This window comes from Muscardinus avellanarius (assembly GCF_963383645.1).
Source record: "Muscardinus avellanarius genome assembly, chromosome: 13".
Lineage (NCBI taxonomy): Eukaryota > Metazoa > Chordata > Mammalia > Rodentia > Gliridae > Muscardinus > Muscardinus avellanarius.
In genome coordinates this window covers 39,818,097-39,838,460 of record NC_137799.1, presented here as the reverse complement: position 1 = coordinate 39,838,460, position 20,364 = coordinate 39,818,097, and the positions used below count along the sequence as shown (strand labels likewise).

The following is a 20,364-nucleotide window of genomic DNA, read 5'->3' as shown; positions in this document are numbered from 1 at the left end:
GCCGCCCGCCCGCGCGGCTCCTCCCCGGCAGGAAGCGAGAGACGCCCGCCGCGGCCGCGGCCCGCCGTGCTCCGGGCTGGGCCGGGGCGGAGCCGCGCTCAGCCCGCCCTCGGGGAGTGGCGGCCGAGCCCTCGGGACGTGGCTCCCGCCGCCGCCGCGCGGGGCGAACTCCAAGTCCCGGCATGCCGCGGGCGCGACGCGTCACCGCTGCGGTGTTGGAGGCGGAAGAGCACCGCGGCTGGGCGGCGGCTCGCGCTGGCCCCGCTGAAGCCCAGCAGGGGCCGGGACAGGTGCGGGGGGCCGACGCTCAGGTCGGGAGTCGTGCCAACGGGCGGGCGGGTGGGGCCGCCGGAGGGGTGAACCCCTGTGTTTCTGCCCATCCTTTCCGTAGACGCCCCAAATGGAGCTGGCCTTGGACCCTGACGACCAGGACCTGCTGGGCTTCCTGCTGGAGGAAAGCGGGGCTTTGGAGGCTGCGCCAGACCAGGCCCTGGAGCCTCCCCTGAACTGGGAGCTGTCGCCCTCCGAGGTGAGACGGGGTTCTGAGTGGCGAAGCTCGGAAGTCTGGGAGCCAGGGGTGGAGATAAATCGAGGCCCGTTTGTTAGAACTCTGTGCAGGCACTGAGCGACTGGGAGTTTGAGGATTTGCTAGACTCCCTGCTGAGTCCTCCACCGTCGTTGGACTTTCTCAGTTCCTCCAAATCCTATCCTGTCCACCATGATCACACCTACTCCTTCCCACGAGAACATGTTTCCATAGATGTAGGTGAGTCTGAAACAAGGGAAGCTTGGGAGAAGGGGAGGGGTCATGGGCCGGACTATTTCTACTTTCCCTTCTGCAGATAGTGGGAGCTGCGGAACGGAGGAGGCTCAGATCACTCCACCGTATGTGGAGGAGCCTGCAGAGCAGGTACTTGACTTGATTTTCAGGAGGATCATTCCGACATTGCACGGGCGGGGCCAGGATTCCCTTTTTCCTTCTGATGGTCAGCATGCAATTCTGCTGTCCACTTCCCATAACTGCAGGAGGTTGCTGAACTGATACTGACAGAGGAAGAGAAAAGGCTACTGGAGAAGGACGGGTTTGCTGTGCCTGGGACACTTCCTCTCACTAAGGTAAGACTCTCATTGGCAGAGCAAAGGCTGGAGACAGATTGTGAATCCCAAGTAGAATTCTGTTCATTTTATATCAATAAGCTGAAAAAAAAAAGGTCAGGGTGAGAAAACTAGCAAATTTATTGCTAGTAAGAAATTGGGGCAGGTAGTTATATACTAGAAGCAAAGGCAGATCTTGGTTCTGTGGGTCTTATATAAGTTTAAGTGTTCTAAGAAAAAAGAGAATTCAAAATTATCAGTGCAACATTACTTAGGGCCTTGGAAAGCATGATATAAGTGAAGGCCCTGACAGAGTTCATTGGCTTCATGATAATCCACTTCTTTATTTTTTATTTTTAAATTTTTTATTGGTGTATTATATTCATACATCATATTGGGGTAAAAAACTTGTGTGTACATACATGTACACATGGTAATCCACTTCTTGTGAATGGTAGAAGTATTTTGAGAGTTCAAGGCTGAACCAAGCAGTACAAGAATGAATTAAAAATCCCAAGTTTTAAATTTCCAGCAATGTGTGGTGGGACGTGCTTTTAATCCTAGTACTTGGAAGGCCGAGACAGGATTGCATGTTTGCAGAGCCACCCTCAGCAATTTAGTGAGGCCCTGTTTCAAAATAAAAAAAGGTCTGGGGGTGTGTGTCTCAGAGGTAGAATGCTCCTGGGTTCAATCCCCCATATTACACACACACACACACGCTTGCGCGAATTCAGCAATGAATGACAACTTTATAGGCACAGTATTATTACATGAGGATGAAATCAGTGTCTGTTAAAAAGGCTAAGGGATTTTTTTTTTTTTTTTTTTTTTTTTTTTTTTTTTTGCGGGTCTGGGGATGGAACCCAGGGGCATTCTACCTCCGAGCTACACCCCCTGTCCTATTTTTTATTCATTTTCAAGCAGGGTCTCACTAGGTTGCAGAAGACCTCACTGAGTAGCTGAGGCTGTCTGTGAACCGTGATCCTCCTGTCTCAGCCTTCTGAATGCTGGGATTACAAGCGTGCGCCACCACGCCTAGCTTAAAACTTTTTAAATTTTGAAACAGGGTCTCACAAAGTTGCTGAGGCTGGCCTCAACCTTGCGATCTTTCTGTCTCAGCCTCCTAAGTATTGGGATTAAAAGCTTAAGAAACCATATCCAGCTCAGAGCACATCTTTTTTTGTGTGTTTGTGTGGTACTGAGGATTGAGCACAGGGATGTTCCACTTCTGAGCTACACTCCCAGCCCTATTTTTTATTTTGAAACAGGATCCCACTAAGTTGCAGAGGGCCTCACTAAGTTGCAGAGAGCCTGGCCATGAACCTGTGATACTCTTGTCTCAGCCTCCTAAGTACTAAAATTACAAGTGTGCTCCATCACACTCAGCTTCTCAGAACACATTTTAGTGCCCAGTTTTGAGCCCCTATCCTTGACACTTTTTAAGCAAATACAGTCCATCCGGGGGAGAAATGATGCGTTAAAATTTTTGTCCACATTTTTTCCTTTTCCAATTTATGTTAAGATGCTTAAAGTAACTAAAGAGGGTTTATTGTATATAGCCCCAAAGATTCTAAGTAAGTATGATGGATAGAAATAAGGAGGCAGATGCTGGTTTGGGATGAGGATTTTTTTTTTTTTTAAATAAAATTGTTTAAAAAGGCCTGGCTTGTAAGTGTTAACACCTGGTCCTTGGAAGCAGACAGAAACTGAATGCTATTGGTCATAGAAGCTGTAGAAGGATTCCTGCATCAGGAAGAAGATTGAATTAGGTTGCTTTTCAACTTCTTGATCCAGTATTCCTCTAACACCCCTTTCTTTGTCTTCTCTCAGATGGAGGAGCAAGCTCTGAAACAAGTGCGGAGGAAGATTCGAAACAAGAGGTCTGCTCAAGAGAGCCGCAGGAAGAAGAAGGTGTATGTGGGGACTTTAGAGAACAGGTATGAGAGGATGGAATGGAAGAAATAGTTGGAAGTGTTAAGTTTTGAAGGGAGGAAACAGGCCATAACACCTTTCCTCTGTCATTCCCAGGGTCTTGAAGTACACAGCCCAGAACTTGGAGCTACAGAACAAAGTCCAGCTTCTGGAGGAGCAGAACCTGTGAGCGGCACTCCACATCCTCCTCCCCTTGCTGCATGCTCTCCCACTTTCCCTGCCCTCCCTTACTGGGCAGCTCTCAAATGCAAGGTCTGGTGCTTGGGCTTTCCTGGGTCTGTGATTTCAAGAAATCCACAGCAATGGGGGCTACATTTATTAAGGAGCTAAAGGAAAGGAGAAGGAAGAAAGACCTCATGGGGCAGGCAGTATCTAAGAGAAGTTAGGGTCCTGGAGATGGGGATGACTGGAAAAAGCATGCTAGGCAGAGAGAATACAACATAGTTGGGTTTGGCTAGAAGCCCAAGATAGGGAGTCGGGTCAGAAGTTAGAGAACACAGAGTGCCTGGTGAGGATTTTGGGCACGAAGATCAGGCATTTGAGAACTACTGAGGGTATTAGCAAAGTAGTTGAAGTCAGGGCAGAGAAGTTTTTTAGTTTTTGGTGGTACTGAGGGTGGAACCCAGGGGCTTTCTACCTCCAGGCTACACTTCCAGATCTATTTTATATTTTTATTTGGAAACAGGGTCTCACTAAGTTGTTGAGAGCCTCACTAGGTAGCTGAGGCTGGCTTTGAACCTGTGCGATTCGATCCTCCTGTCTCAGCCTTCCAAGCGCTATGATTACAAGTGTGCGCCACCATGGCCAGCTTTTTGTTTTGTCTTAATGAGAGCTGTCAGGCATTTTATCCACAGAGAGGAAGAAGTCACTTGCAAAAATAGGATGAAAAATAAATCCAGGATCCAGGGTGCAGAAGGAGAAGGTGGCTATAACAGGAGGGTTTCAGTGTGGCTTAGGGTACCAGGCTAAGGGGTGCTCACGACTGTCCCTTCCTCCCCTAGGTCCCTTCTAGATCAGCTGAGGAAACTCCAGGCCATGGTGATTGAGATATCAAACAAAACCACCAGCAGCAGCACCTGTGTCTTGGTGAGAATGGTGATGGGACACAGCCTTTGCTCGGTGGTGGGGAGAGAAGTACAGTTCGGAGCCCTTCATCTCTGGTTCCTGCACTCTAGGTCCTGCTGTTCTCCTTCTGCCTCCTCCTTGTACCTGCTATGTACTCTTCTGACACGAGGGGGAGCCTGCCAGCTGAGTATGTTGGTAAGAGGCTTATTAAGGATACCTTTAAGGCATGGGCTAGGGGAGAGGCCTTGGCTCTGTTTCCTCCTGACAGTTCTTTGTCTTCTCAGTGTTGTCCCGCCAGCTTCGTGCCCTCCCTAGTGAGGACCCTCACCAGCTGGAGCTGCCTGCTCTGCAGCCAGAGAAACCGACGGGCAGTATAAACCAGCTGCTGGACAGCTCAAACCACGTGCTCCAGGCCCTGGGCAACAATTCCTGCCTGCTGTATCACATGCCTCAGGCTCCGCCGGCTAAGCCTCCCTTGCAGAGTCCACTCCCTGACCTCTACTCAGAGTCCCCCTTCCAAGGTCCCATACTTTCCCTGCAAGCAAATCTCACAAGGAAAGGGGAATGGCGCCCTACCCACAGCCCCCCAACTGTCATCTTGCAAGGCAGATATTCGGGTTAGATGGTTAGATATGGGCTATCTCAGCAAGAGCCTCTCCCCTACCACCCTGTCAGCGTCCAAATAAAAAGGAGAGGGAGAAGGCTGGCCTTCACTTCTGTGCCCTGTTAGGATGCCTGAGGGCTCAAACTCACCACACTTACTGGCTTTGTGGGTCTTTTATTTGTATTCATGTATATATCTTTTCATGCTGTGAAGGAAATAAGGAAAGAAATAAATAAGTGGTTCTGATGCCCTTTCACCCTCAGCCCCTCTTTACTGGCACAATTGGGTGGGGAAAAGGGAGAGGGCGTGATTGTCCTGGTGGCTCAGGGCTGCAGGAGGTTGGGGGTAAGGAGCAAAGACCAAGCTGGAGGCTGGGCTCCCACAGTTCAGAGGGCTCACTCTGGGCTTAGGTTTGCCAGAGCTCCCTTTGGTCCACAGCTAGGCCCCATGCTTAGTCCTGCGTTCTGTTTGGCTGTTGGCCTGGAGACCTTTTTATGCTGCTGCTGCTGCAGGGCCAACTGCATGGCCCAGATGCTCAGTGGCCGCATGTAGGCCAGTGAGCGGAATACCCGCTGCTGGCAGTATGCCTCTGGGGTCTGGAAAGCCATGCCCAGGCGCTCCCACACAGTTCGGTAGCAGCCTTCAGCTGTCTGGAAGCCCTCCTGAGTCAGGCCCTGTGGGGAGAGATGGAAGTCATACACGTAACTCAGCACCCCAGTGTAACCATTTTAGCTGGACAGCGCCACTTCAGATGGAGACAGTAGCATCTCTGCCCTCAGGGAAATCCCAGTTATTGGGAGACAAATTTGACCCATAGGCAGAAACCTGAAGGCAGGAGGTGGCATACATGCATCCCAGAGAAAAGAGGGAGGTTTTACAGGTGGATAAGATGGCATCAGGTTATGCTTTGAAGAGGTTTAGTGGCTGTAGAAGTTGTCTGGGCCACAGTACAGATGGTGAAGAGATGGGAAAGAAGTGTATTACCTCTTGGATCATGGTGGCTGCCAGCCCGTAGACCACACCCACCCAGACTTCATCAGATTGCACACTGGATCTATCAGGGACACCATGGGGCTGCATCCCGTTGACAGCTCCCATGGTCCCTCCTGCAAAAGCCTGGACGTTGAGCTCAAAGATGGTTTGAAGAGCACGGACCACATGCGCGGTAGGAAATACCTGGAGGGGCCAGGGCAAAGGCAGGGACGTGGTCTTATACTTGCTTCCCACCTTGGGAAAAACACCTTTCTCTCGGACTCCTCCTCTTGATCTCTCACCTCAGTGTCTCCCTCTCCTAGGCCACAGGCCCTCAGGAACCACTGTCCAGCACACTGGTCAGACATGATGCTCCGGGACTGAGGCTGAGAGCTGCTGTCATAGTTGTAATAGCGACCTGGAGTAGAAGGGCAAAGTGAGGTGCCTGGGGTCCCCAAACCGCTTTGGCTCCTCAGGTCCCCACTCACCATTCCACAGCAGTCTCTCATAGGCTTCTTGGCCTCGGCTGAGGATGGAAGAAAACTTCTCCTGGACATCCTGTGCCCCACAGAGGACAGCCATCTGGACCATCACAGCCACAGCCGCCAGCCACAGCCCTCCACAGTAGGCACTGATCAAGGACAGGGGTGTTGGTGTCAGACTGGCAGTTCCAGCCAATCCCATGTGATCCAACAGACAAGCATCCGGTCTTTCTTGAGCCTTCCCATCCCTCGGTGCCTAACTCCTTGCCTTGGGCCTCCCAGAAACCCCTACCCCACCAACCTGGGGCCTGTGGTGACCCATCCATCATAGGTCTGGTCTGCATAGCCCCCGTTCTCAATGAGTCCATCATGGTCCTTGTCAAACTTCATTTCGGACTCCATCACAGTCTAGAGAGGGACCAAGATACCAGAGATCTAGGCACTAAGGAAAGACATTAGCCAGCTGGGCTCTCCCCACATTGGTCATGCCTGATGCTCTTGCTCCCATGCATGTCTCCTTACCAGACACACAGGCCACATGTCCTTCAAGAAGCCTTGGTCACCTGTCAGGTAGTAGTCCCGATAAACCTGCAGCACAAACTTGAGGTTCAGGTCCTTCCAGTCAGCAGTGTCGTGAATCAAATACGCATTGATCCGCAGCCAGGGCTCGTCGTCTGTGGGGGGGAAGGGACCTGGTTCACTGCACTGGTGGGTAAGGTGAAGGGCGTAAACTGAAGGGGGAAGCTCGCAGCGTATCCGGGGATTTTTTACCTGGGTCCCCAATATCGTGGGGGATGACATTCCTCCTCTTCACAGGTGCCATCACCCCATTCATCAGGTACCGCCGCCATGTCAGGTCCTCCCTGAGAGTTGCCAGAGCTGGGGCAGCAGACACACAAGTAGGTAGGGGAAGGCAAGATATGGGCAGGCTTGGGGTGGGCAGGGAGCTGGGCATGTCACCCCAGAGGGGAACCAAAGAGCAGGACACAGATATGTTGGGGTGGGGAGGAGAGACAATGAGGGAGCTAAAGGACACCAGCAAGACACAAGTTACCCTCACCCATGTCATACTGTAGGCTGAGCTCAAGTTTGGGCCAGAGCATGATGAGGGCAAAGGAAGCGTAAAAATGGACGTCGTATGTGTTGTACATGCGATACTCCTGGCCTGGAGGAAAGAGAGACACACATTGCCAGAATTCCTGCTTTCCCTTCATAGTCCCCTCCCTACCTTGTTTTTCAGGGTTGGAGGTAAGACAATGTCATCAGTCGGCAGTCTCCACTTAGCCCCCAGCCCACCAGTGCCCTGGGATAGGCAAAATCTATCACCTGGCCTTATGGCGGGGCACTGGGTGATCTGAGGGATGCGGCCTGCCACATCCCAGCCCGACAGCAGACCATACCCTCAAGATAGCCAAATCGACCATAGTTGCGCAGGATGGGGCGGAGCTGGCACATGCTCCCTCCCAGCTCTTCTGGGAGACAGTCCTCGGGAACTTCCAGCCATACTGTGCCTCCATCGGCCAGGAAGTATAGTTCGTTGAACAATGCAGACTTGTACCAGGCAGGCAAGGATCTGCGGAGCCAGGAGGAGGGATGGTTTCATGAGTGTGGCCCTCCAAGGATTGAAAGGACTTGGGCTCAGCAGAGTGGAAACACCAAGTGAATCCCAGCGCGGCTCTACTGACTAGTGGGTAGACAGTGAATCAGAGCCCCATTTAGAGAGTGAGTGCCCAGAAAAAAGGCAAAATAGGGCCCCACTGGCACCTGTCGTCTAATACCGGGCTCTGCCAAGCTGAGATCCTGTCTTCCCAGTCTGCATACTGGCACAGTGCATAGTGGCTAAGGGCAGGTGCTGCGTCACCATCTAGGCCAAAGAATCTTGTGTACCGCCTGGGGTAGAAAGAAAGGGAAGGAATGAAAACACCTGCTCCAGTCACTGCCCCAGAGCTGCGGATTCCTTAAACTCTCTTTACCTCCTCACCTGTAGTGAGCTTGGCCCTCAGCCCCAAACATGATCCTGGGCATGTCCCAAGCCAGTGAAAACTCTAGGCAGCACCGGCCTCGAGGAGGCACTTTGCCTGAAACACATACAGCCCCAGCGATGCCTGCTCCCTTCTGTGTGGGGGTACTTGGGCCTGAGAAGCACAAGAAGAATCAGCAAAGGCACTCCTTCAACCCCGGGGCTAGGGATCCCTAACATGAGAACAAGTCCATTCATCAGCAGGTCTCCCACCCCTGGGCCTAAGACAGGGACAGTCTTCCCCAAACCTCCCGGTCAGACCCCCCCCATCACCAGTGGGGGAGTCCAGCTGTCCATCCTGAAGTAGGTCCTGCCACACCTGCTGCCCGGTGCTGTCGGGGTCAAAGGCTGTGATGTGGGTTACCGTGGTATCTGCCTGTTAAGGGTCAAAGACTCAGTGAGGGCCAGCTCTACAAGCTGGCTGGATTCTGACTAGCTTTTCAGCTCTGACATCCTCTTGCCTCCAAGCTCCAGAGGCTGAAGGGCTCTCATGAGGTGGGACTTGGGACTTGATGAAGGGATGAGACCGTGATGGGTGGGGATGGGTTCAGGGTCAGGCTGAGGGTAAGAGATTAAAGGTGAAGGTGCAGGGCAGGCTCTTCCAGTACCTTGAGTCGTGCAGCCACAGCCATGGTGTAGGGATTCGGAAGGGTTGGATGATGCAGCAGCAGCCCCTGTATGGTCTCCCCGTCCCGCTCCACACAGAAGGGCTCGTTCCACAGCCCCCCTGGGGCATCGTCTTTACCCCCCAGCCCATTGCGCATGGAGAACATGAGAGACACATCCAGTGCTTCGTCCCCTTCATTTTCCACATCCCACACAAAGACTCCTACAGGCAGGCTGCTGTCCTGGGGGCAAAGGACTGGACTCAGATGGCCTCGGGGTAGCCCTCCTGGCCCCACTCCCCAGGAACAGTCCTAGGCACAGAGGCCCTGTCTCAAATGCTCCCAGTGTACTCGCCTCTGTCCTCCACTCGCATCTCCCCATATCCCTGGCAGGCTGTCTACCAGAGAGCATACACAACTAGACTGGATGTGTGATGTCCAGGCTCCAGCCCCTCCCCATCACAGGTCATGGAGATTTTCCAGAGAGGTGGATCTGGGGGTGAGGAGGCAATGGAGGAAACAAGGAGAGCCTCACCTGGTAGTCATGGGGCAGGATGGGTGTGATCTGGCGGCAGGTGAGGGTGACATTCTGGCCAGGAAGCTGATAGACAGTCCAGGCTCGGGGATAAAGGGCGTGGTAGAAAGCAAAGTACCCACACAAGCCCCAGTTCCAGCTGCGCAGGACACTTGGACGCTCAAGGGACAGAACTTGCTGGTACACGGTTCTCCCCTCCCGACGTAAGCACACTGTGAACTGGATCAAGAGAGCATTCAGGCTGGAACAGGGTAACCGAGAAGCATCACACAGTGGCCTTCCTCCCTTGAGAACAGCCCTCCTTTCCAGAGCTGGACCATCGCCACTGACCGCCAGCTTTAGGTCACCTCTTGGGCCTTCCCCCAAGCTCAGTGAGCACCGCCACATCCACAGCCTTCCCCTCCACAAGCTCCCTGCTTCCTCTCCCTTCACTACTGTGGTCTCACTGCCCTAATCTAGGCCTACATGGGCTCTGCCCCTTCTTATCTGGGCAGTAGAGTGAGCTTTCTTAAAAGACAAATCAAGATATGTCAGTTCTTGTTTCTTATGTTTCAGCGACTCTTATGGCACTCAAGGTAAAGTCTTAAATTCTTTTAAAATATGTTTTCCCTCAGCACTGGGGATTGAATTTAGGAGTTCTATACTACTGGGCTACATCCCCCACCTTCCTTTTTTTTTTTTTTTTTTTTTTTTTTGGTGGTACTGGGGATTGAACTCAGGGGCATTCTACCTCTGTGCTATATTCCTAGCTCTTTGTCTTTTTTCTTTCTTTTTTTTTTTTTTTTGTACTGGGGGGTACTGGGGATGGAACCCAGGAGCATTCTACCTTTGAGCTACACCCCCAGCCCTATTTTTTTATTCTGTACTTTTGAAACAGGTTCTCATTGAGTTGTAAATGGCCTCACTAAGTAGCTGAGGCTGGCTGCGTATCTGTGATCCTCCTGTCTTAGCCTCCCAAGTACTGGGATTACAAGCCTGCGCCACCACACCCAGCTTCCTAGCTCTTTTTTTTTATTTTTTTGTTTTGACAGGGTTTCGATAGGTTGCTAAGAGTCTATCTATGTTTCAGAGGCTGTCTTTGAACCTGTGATCCTCCTGTCTCAGCCTCCCAAGCACTGAGATTACATGTGTGTGCCACCATGCCCAACTTTATTTTATTTTATTTTATTTTTTTAATGACAGGATCTTGCTAAGTTGCCCAGGCTGGCCTTAAACTTTTGATCCTCCAGCCTTGGACTCCTGAGTCACTGGGATTATAGGCATGCACCTGTACATGGCTAATTTCTAAATTATTTTACCTGGGCCTTAAGGCCCTTCTTGATCTCGCCTCTACCTCTTCAAGCACCTACATTCTGGTGCTTGAATGCAAGATACTCCCTGTTCCTTGAGCATGCTACTGTTCTTCCTCCTGCCTCCCTCTGCTCCTGCTCCTGCTCCCTCCTTATTCCTTTTTTTTCAGTCCTGGTGATGAAATCTAGGAGCATTCTACCTCTGAGCTATAATCCCAGTCCTATTTTTTATTCTTTATTTTGAAACAAAGTCTCACTAAGTTGCAGAGGGCCTCACTAAATAGCTGAGGATGATCTTCCTGTCTCAGCCCCCAAGGACTGAGATCACAAACGTGGGCCACCACGCCCAGCAAGACCCCTTATTCTTCAAGGCCTAGGTCAAATGCTATCTCCCCTTCCCCCAGCAGTGAGTCAGTCAATGTGTCACTCTATCTCTCTATTCCACCGTTTGGTATATGAGGTCCTAATGTATTTATTTGCCATCTATTATCCTGACTGCTTCATTTTTTTTTTTTTCCTGTACCTGAGATTGAACCCAGGGCCATTCTACCTCTGAGCTACACCCCCAGCCCTATTTATTTGTTTGTTTGTTTGTTTATTTATTTATTTATTTATTTATTTATTTATTTTGGTACTGGGTGTAGAACCCAGGGGCCTTCTACCTCTGGGCTATCTTCCCAGACCTATTTTATACTTTACTTGGAAACAGGGTCTCACTAAGTTGCTGAGAGCCTCACTAAATAGCTGAGGCTGTCTTCGAACCTGTGCAATCCTCCTGTCTCAGCCTCCCAAACTCAGGGATTACAAGCGTGTGCCACCACACCCGGGTCCCCAGCCCTATATTTTATCCTTTTTTTTTTGTGTGTGTGGTGCTGAGGATGGAACCCAGAAGCATTTTACCTCTGAGCTACACCCCTAGCCCAATTTTTTATTCTTTATTTTGAAACAGGGTTTCACTAAGTTGTGCCTCACTAAATAGCTGAAGCTGGCTGGGAACCCAGATACTCCTGTCTCAGCCTCCTAAGTACTGGGATCATAAGCATGTGTCACTATGTCCAGCTTTTTTATTCCTTATTTTGAAACAGAGTCTCACTAAGTTGGAGGGGGCCTCACTAGGTAGCTGAGGCTAGCCATGAACCTGCGATCCTCCTGTCTCAGCCTCCCACATACTGGGATTACAAGCGTGCGCCACCATGCCCAGCTGTATTGTTTTTGATACTGGGGATTGAACCCAGGGGTGTTCCACTGCAGAGCTACACCTCCAGATGGTTTTCTTTTCTGTGTGTGTGTGTGTGTGTGCGCGCGCGCGCATACACACATCACTAGGGATTAAACCATGGGGCATTCTACCTCTGAGCTACAGACCCCTTGCCTTATTTATTTATTTATTTTTGAGGTACTGGAGATGGAACCCAGGGGCATTCTACCTGTGAGTGACACCCCTAGCCCTACTTTTTTTTATTCTTTATTTTGAAACAGGGTCTCACTGAGTTGCAAAGGGCCTAAGTAGCTGAGGCTTGCTCTGCACCTGTGCAATCCTCCTGTCTCAGCCTCCCAAATGCTGGGATTACAAGCATGCCCCACCACGCCCAGCATTACTTTTTATTTTTGAAAGAGGGTTTTACTAGATTGCTGAGCGTCTCACAACAATATTAAATATTAATATTGTGAGGCTGTCCTCAAACTGTGATCCTTCTGTCTCAGTCTACCAAGTACTAGGATTAAAGGGTATACCACCATGGCCAACTCTCATGGGTTCTTTTGAGGGTATGTACCCTTTCTAGTACATTGATATGACCATCTGCAGAGCTGGCATGTGTGTGGAGAGAATGAGCAGTGTCTGTAGCATGCAGATCCCCTTTTCCTTAGTATACTACATGTCCCTCTCATTCTGGCACTGATGTGGTCTCACAGTGTCCATTTCCTCAATAAAAGCATAAGTTTCTGGGGCTGGGGATATAGCTCAGCAGGTGAACATGCCTAGAATGTGTAAGGTTTGGTTCAATCTCCGGCATCTCTCTCTCTCTCCTCGCACGCACGCACGCACATGCACATACACATACAAAGAAAAAAAAAAAAAGAAAAAGGAACAGAAAAGCTTCTAGGGAGAAGGGCTACAAGAGATTAATATCTCTTACCTCGGTCCAAACACTACCTGATGTTATAATGGTTAAAACCACAGGCTCTTGAGCAAGAGAGAACTGGTTCTGGATCTCAACCTTTCCTCTTACCAAGCCTGTGGCCTCATACATGTCACCAACCTCTCTGGTTGGTAAAAGGAAGGGTCAGGATTCAGAACCAGTTCTCTCCATGGTTTTAATCACTATGCTCTATCCCAACCACATGGAAAATTATTTCTTCATCTGTAAAATGAGCATGGTAATGATACTTACTTTGGAGAATTGTTTTTAATATCAAATATACAAAAAGCCTAACACAGTACCTTGGACACATTAGGCACACAATAATTACATTAACTGTAAAGTCATGATTCTGGAAGAAACTCCCCTTGGGGTACCTAAAGGATGAGAAAGAGGGGGACCTGGGAGCAGTGGGCAGGCCAGGCCAGCACACCTGAATTGGGAAGGTTATTATCATCAGCCTTCCTGATGACCTGTTAGTCATCGCTCCTTTGAAGATGAGCTGAAAGCCGGAGCCCTCAGATAGGAAAGAGCTTGATAGACCACTCCACAGGGGAGGTCCCGAGAGATATGATGAACAGCAGGCCACATACCACTGGCAACCTAAGGCCCCGATGAGATAAAGGCACAGAAGAGGGAGAAATGAAGCTTCACAGGGGGGAAGAAAGCTATAGATCTAGGTCTGGGGGAGCGGGACTTTGGGGGCCTAGGAAAGTGAGCCACAGAGAAAGCCAACCTTTGGCTGAAGGTTCGCAAATCAGGGAGGAGCTATGGGATCACACATCTCTTTTCCCATAACTTTATAGACTTCTCGTTTTATTTTCCCTTCTGGTTCTACCAAATGTTTTTTTCAGGCTAAGTGATGTGGGAATCTTCTGTACTTGTGGTGGGTACTGGCTCAGCTAGGAGAGTTGAGGCAGAAGGGTGGGCAGGAGGCATTTACTAGGGAAATGCCAGGCTGTTTACTCTTTCAAGAAACTCCTTAAGTACATCCTCGAGGGGCTGGGCACACAGAAAGTCTCCAGAAAGCACTCTGGATTGAATCATACATACACCTAACTGCCACATCCTACACCAGCCAAGCAGCCCTTCTGTGCCTGGGCCCCTCCTCCACCTCCTGGCTCTTACTTGATTGGCGATCACTGTCTGGTGCTGGTACATTCCAGGGTTAAGCTGCCAACGACAGAACTGGCCTCTCCAGCCACGGGTGATAGTGCCTCCCCCAATGCCACCCAAGGGACAACCTAGAGAGAGAATCAGGTGGTTAGCAAAGCCTGGGGGGGAAGGAAAAGAAATCCCTTTTTTACTTTCTAGACTATATATTGGTTCTTCTAAACATCTAGAGAATGGAGCAGTACAGTTTGGATAAACTGGAAGCCTTTGCCTAATTCGGCAGGAGACCTGGAGGCTGGACCCTCCCTGAGCAGGACAGAGCTGGGGTGAGGCTCACCGTAGATCTGTCTCAAGGGTACACAACTGAACATGTCGATGAAAGGTTTCTTCTTTTCCACTTGGGTCTTCCGGTACCACCACTTCAAGTACCTGAGAAGCAAGTGGCAGTGTGAGTGCAAGAGGTGGGCAGGCGGTTCTAAAAGCTGCAGTCGGCTGCCTGTGACCTCCCATGAGCATCCCAAGGACCCCATCACCTTGGCTCCCAACCTCTGCTCTTGATTACAGTTCAAGCCCCTTCATCTTCCCAGCTGCCCCAGCTGTCAGTGTAGGACTGCCTTTGCTGCCTTTGCTCTGTACCTTCCTCCCAAGGGGCTTTCTGATCTTTCCTAACTCTACTACTACTGCTGCTTTAGTTCAAATCTCAGAAGCTTGCCTGCCTGCCTGCCTGCCTGCCTTTCTCTCTCTCTCTCTCTCTCTCTCTCTCTCTCTCTCTCTCTCTTTGCAGTACTGGAGATGGAACCCTGGGGCATTCTACCTCCGAGCTACACCCCTGGCCCTATTTTTTCTTTCTTTCTTTCTTTCTTTCTTTCTTTCTTTCTTTCTTTCTTTCTTCTCTCTCTCTCTCTCTCTCTCTCTCTCTCTCTCTCTCTCTCTCTCTTTTTTTGCAGGTCTGGGGATGGAACCCAGGGGCATTCAGCCTCCGAGCTACACCCCCTGCCCTATTTTTTATTCTTTATTTTTTCTTTATTTTGAAACTGGGTCTCATTGAGTTGCAGAGAGCCTCACTAAGTAGCTGAGGCTGTCCGCGAACCTCAATCCTCTGGTCTCAGCCTCCCAAATGCTGGGATTACAAGCGTGTGCCACCATGCCCGGCTTATTCTTTATTTTGAAACTGGGTCTCACTAAATTGTGGAGGGCCTCACTAAGTACCAGAGGTTGTCCATGAACCGCAAACCTCCTATCTCAGTCTCCCAAATGCTGGGATTACAAGCATGCGCCACCACACCTGGCTATTCTTTATTTTGAAACAGGGTCTCACTGAGTTGCAAAGGGCCTAAGTAGCTGAGGATGTCCTCGAACAGCATTCCTCCTGTTTTAGCCTCCCAAATCCTGGGATTATAAAGGTGCGCCTGGTGGGTGTGGTGGCCCACGCTTGTAATCCCAGTACTTGGGAGGCTGAGACAGGAGGATCGTGCAGGTTCGAAACCAGCCTCAGCTACTTAGTGAGGTGCCTGGGTTCCATTTCCAGTACCACACACACACACAAAAAGCCAGGCATGGTGGCTTGGGAGGCTAAGACAGGAGGATCGTGCAGGTTCAAAACTACCCTCAACTACTAAGTGAGGCCCTTAGCAACTTAGTGAGAACCTGTTTCCAAATAAAATAGAAAATAGGTCTGGGTGTATAACCTGGAGGTAGAAAAGCCCCTGGGTTCCACCCTCAGTACCACAAAAATAAAGATCAGCATTTAGCTGGGCGTGGTGGCGCAGCTTGTAATCCCAGTACTTGGAGGCTGAGACAGGAGGATCACAGGTTCACTGTCAGCCTCAGCTACTTAGTGAGGCCCTCTGCAACTTAGTGAGACCTTGTTTCAAAATAAAGAATAAAAAAGAGGGCTGTGTAGCTCGGAAGTAGAATGCCCCTGGATTCCATTCCCAGTACTGAAAAATGAAATGAAGAAAGAAAGAAAGAAAGAAAGAAAGAAAGAAAGAAAGAAAGAGAGAAAGAAAGAATAAAAGCTGGGTGTGGTGGTGCATGCTTGTAATCCCAGTACTTGAAGGCTGAGATAGGCAGATCATAGGTTCACAGTTAGCCTCAGCTACTTAGTGAGGTCCTCTGTAACTTAGTGAAACTCTGTTTATTTTTTCAAAATACAGAATAAACAATAGGGCTAGAGGTGTAACTTGAGGCAGAATACTACTGGGTTCCATCCCAGTACTGAAAAAAAAAAAAAAAAAAAAGAAAGAAAAAATAAGGCTTGGGGAGCTTGGAGATTGAATGCCCCTGGGTTTCATTCCCACTACCAAAAAGAAAAAAATGTTAGCTGCATTTTAAGCTTTCCTATTTTGCTCTAAATATGATATCCCAGTAAAGCCTTCTAAAAATCCCACATTTTCCTGGTCTTATCCTTGCCTACATCCATCCTGCAAATGATTGGCTGTCTCCTGTAAGTAAATGTCCCAGCCTGCCTTCTAATCTTATTTTTCATTTGCACTGAGTCCTCACTAAGTGAGCCCTGCCCTGCCAGACTCTTCCCACTTCTACTTTCTTCCCTACCAGACCAGTATTCATGCATCCTACTTCTAACCAAGTAACTGGCTAAGAAAGCCTTTGGGCCTCGGTATCCTCATCTTTGAGAATGAAATGGGAATAGCACCTGCCCTAGCTATCTCATGGGATGGCTGAACAATCAAATGGCCTAACAGATAAGAGAGCCATGAAGTGGCATATCTGTGACAGGTATGACTATGACTAGTACTTATATGAATACTATCTCAATCTTCATCAGCCTCTGTCTTGTTATTTCAGTGTTCCCGTGAGTCTGACAAATTTTTAAGTTCCTTGGGGAAAGGTATAATGACAAAGACTAGTTGAATGTCGCCCTCAGTTCTAAGTGCAGGGTGGGGCACATGATCTACAGTTCATACATGGTTGCTTAATTTACAAGTGAATGAATATACAAACAATGGGACACCAGAGCAATGGAAGGCAGCCTTGACAAGGGGAGGAGGAATGTGATTTTTTTTTTTTTTTTTTGCAGTAGTAGGGATGGAACCCAGGGGCATTGTATATCTGAGCTAAATCCCCAGCCCTAGTTTTTAATCTTTTTATTTTTGAAACAGGGTCTCACTAAGTTGTGAAGGGCCTCACTAAGTAGCTGAGGCTGTCGTGAACTGTGATCCTCTGGTTTCAGCCTCCTGGCATGCTGGGATTACAAGAGTGCGCCACCACGCCTGGCTGAGAAATGTGATTAAAGAATAGGGGCAATAACTTTCTGGAGGTGGGGAGCGAGACAAAGAATGATATGATGCAGAAACACAAGGTCCTCTCTGCCAGATGGGAGGAAACTGGACTTTGAAACTAGAGGCTGAAAAGGATTGGTGGAGGGAAAGAGGGTGCAGCTGGGGCTAGGGCAGTCAAGGAGAAGAAACACAAGATATGAAAAGGATTGGTGGAGGGAAAGAGGGTGCAGCTGGGGCTAGGGCAGCCAAGGAAAAGAAATAAAAGATATGAAGGTAGGTAGAGCAAAGCCCTTCTAGCACAAGACAAGCACTCAGTGAATATTTGCTGAGTGCATGGACTCTGACTAAAGGGAGAGTAATTAAAACTGAGCTCTTACCAAGGACAGCCCAGAGAACTCCGTCTTTCGGAAGCTCCTCATAGTACCCCTAGTTCAGCTCCTTTAGAGGAGCTCCCCTAATTCAGCAGCTGGCCACTCCTGACTTATTTGTCCGTTTCCATAATCTTAAAACTTGAAAATGATCATTCTGAGCCAGATGTGGTGGTGCACACCTATAATCCTAGTTCTTGGGAGGCTAAGATGGGAGGATCGAAGGTTACATGACAGCCTCAGCAAGGAGCAAGACTCTCATCAACTTAGTGAGACTCTGTTTCAAAATAAAAATTAAAAATAGGGCTGGGGAGCTGGGCATGGTGGCACATGCTTGTAATCCTAGTACTTGGGAGGCTAAGACAGGATTGCAGGTTTGAGGACAGCTTCGGCAAGTAGTGAGACTTTTATGAACCTAGTGAGACCCTATTTAAAAATAAAAATAAAAAATAAAGTAGGGCTGGGCCTGTAGCTTAGAGTAAAATGCCCCTAAGCCCAATCCCCAGTACCACAACAATAAATAGGGCTGGTACTAAGAGGTAGAATGACCCTGGGCTCAGGACCTCCACTCATTCCAAAATCTCTGTTAATGACTCTCCACCCTATCCTGGGATGAGGAGCCAGGGTCCAGGGGCCTGAGCAATAGCTTCAGGTCTCTGTGACTCAGCTCATATGCAGGGGCTAAGAGACTAGGATGCCTTACCTGTTCTTAACCTTATTGTCCCCACCACGTGTACCCCACAGTGCTTCTCTTCAGTACCCTAGGTACCATTTTGACTCATAGGCTTTAAGGGGCAAAGCTGGATTGGATCAGTTTCAGAAGCAGCCTGGAGGGATGATTTTCCTCTGGTACAGGCCACCCACAGTACCAGCAAAGGAGCCAGCTGTTGAGGTAGCACCTGGCCCTTCCCACTGCCCAGAGCTGAATTCAGATACACAGTCCTACTACACTGATTGGGGAAGTGAGTGGTCCCCTACTTTAGAACCTGTCAGCATAGTTTCCCAACCTTTATGCTTCCCTCCCCAGCTCTGTGTTTACTGTGTGGAATGACTCAGGATGACTTCAGGGTGATGCTTTCTGTCCTGACATCCACCTGTCCCTGTTAATAAGTATGGCTCCTCATGGTTAGCCTTTGAACTCACTGGGGATCCCAAGGGGTCTACAGCCCAGGATAAACTCTGTGGGTGTCTGCAACCTTTGGGACAGGGGAAAAGCCAGGGCAGATTCTAGAAGACTGTTACCAAGAGCTCTGGGAACATCAATGCAGTGCATCTCTCTATCAGAAGAGATTTTTGAGGGTCTGGGACTATAGTTTTAGTGGTAGAGTGTGAGCAAGTGCTGCACCACAGAGTTACATCCCCAGCCCTCTAATACCTTCCCCTCCTTTTTGAAACGGGGTCTCACTATGTTTCCCAGGCTGGCTCTAAGCTCTGGGCTCAAGCAATCCTCCTGCTTCCACCTCCTGAGTTACTGGGACTACAGGTGCACCACCATACTCAGCTCCATCTTGATATATATATATATATATATATATATATATATATATATATATATAGAGAGAGAGAGAGAGAGAGAGAGAGATAGATAGATATCAGGAGCTGTCTGATATAATGGAGAATAAAGTGAATCAACTCATCCTCTCCTTAATGTTGACAACAGGTGAACTCTCACCTACTCCTTGGAGTAAGGCTTGAAGAAAGAAAATTGAGTGTTGGCACTGTAACACCAAGTTCTTTTTTCTCTTTTCTTTTTTGGTACAGAGGATTGAACCCAGAGGCATTTTTACCTCCATTACACCCCCAGGCTAATTTTATATCTTATTTGTAAACAAGGTCTCAACACCAAGTTCTTAAATAAAGTACGAGAATGCCCCAGGGAAATATGTTCAGGGAAATCTGAGGTTGAGAAACCCCCCTCCCAAATAAAACATTGTGTCCGTCCTTTCCTACCTTGCTACAAAGTGTAGCTAATCCCAAAGGGGTAGTCCTTGGGAAAGAGGAAGCACATGAGAGTCTATTATCGGGGAAAGGCTGACTGCAGCACCAAAGTCTCTACCCTTTCCCGCTGAAAATACACAATACTGGGAGGAAGAGGGTTGCAAAGGGATGTGACTTGGTTTCACCCTTCAAAACCACAGGCCTAGAATATGCTGGAGATAGGGACCACTTGAGTGGGACAGGAGCCCACTTGCTTTTCCACCCTTCCCCACATCTGTTGTAATTCTTCACCTGGAATAAAGTGAAGCCAAAGGCATTCTAGACAATGGGATCTACTCACCTCAAGCCCATGCCCAAGTGCTTTACCAGGTTGCTTAGGGAGATGTTGTCAGCGTGCAAGGGTTTCCTCTTCTCTGTGAACTCATGAGCCAGGCAGATGCGCCAGCCAAAGGGGGGCACCTGGTAGCCCCTAGCTTTACCCTCATAGCAAGCCATCAGCTGCCCAGAGTCCTCCGGACTGCAGTTGCCCGGTTCATTTTGGGATGGACTGTCCTCAGGGCTCTTGAAATCCGTAACCTGCTCAGCCTCGGTGCTTCCAGTATCTTCAGGACAATAAACCTGTGGATGCCCTTTGGCACGGCTGATCTGCTCCGAGGCCGGGATGACGGTTCCCATCTCCCCTGGATCCTAGGTGCCCAAGACCTCGGTGGCCCCGGGTTCCGAGCCTTCTGACACAAAGTATCTCTCCAGCCCAATCCAGAAGCGGGCGCGGGTTATAGGTAGGTGCCGTTGGGGAGAGCCGGGCGTCGGGGAAAGACGAGGTGAGCTGGTGACTCGGTAGAAGCGGGGATCTCTCGCTGCCGCGGCGGTGGCGACAGCAATGAAGCCGCCCCGGGCTCCTCTTTGGTCCAGTCTCTAGGTCCTGGGCGGGAAGGGTCGGGCCCTGTCGTCATTGGGCCGCAG

The 20,364-nt window shown here is 49.5% G+C and overlaps 2 protein-coding genes across 2 annotated transcripts; one reads left to right on the top strand and one right to left on the bottom strand.

Moving 5' to 3' along the window:
• Positions 1-204: 204 nt before the first annotated feature.
• CREB3 (cAMP responsive element binding protein 3) lies at positions 205-4,714 on the top strand (the record flags this gene model as incomplete). The annotated part of the gene is made up of 10 exons (XM_080709172.1): positions 205-290; positions 392-529; positions 619-766; positions 843-910; positions 1,027-1,116; positions 2,926-3,032; positions 3,124-3,192; positions 4,029-4,113; positions 4,203-4,287; positions 4,377-4,714. Exons 2-10 carry the CDS (start codon positions 401-403, stop codon positions 4,712-4,714), a joined length of 1,119 nt encoding a protein of 372 aa, XP_080565298.1. The 5' UTR covers positions 205-290; positions 392-400.
• Positions 4,715-5,091: 377 nt separating this feature from the next.
• Positions 5,092-20,295, bottom strand: GBA2 (glucosylceramidase beta 2; the record flags this gene model as incomplete). Its single annotated transcript, XM_080708721.1, has 17 exons — positions 19,742-20,295; positions 14,191-14,282; positions 13,869-13,984; positions 9,311-9,529; positions 8,779-9,018; positions 8,444-8,546; positions 8,132-8,285; positions 7,915-8,040; positions 7,551-7,723; positions 7,211-7,315; positions 6,922-7,029; positions 6,673-6,824; positions 6,452-6,558; positions 6,157-6,299; positions 5,971-6,086; positions 5,681-5,872; positions 5,092-5,370 (listed from the first exon to the last, which is right to left on the bottom strand). Exons 1-17 carry the CDS (start codon positions 20,074-20,076, stop codon positions 5,092-5,094), a joined length of 2,760 nt encoding a protein of 919 aa, XP_080564847.1. The 5' UTR covers positions 20,077-20,295.
• Between the last annotated feature and the right edge of the window lie 69 nt (positions 20,296-20,364).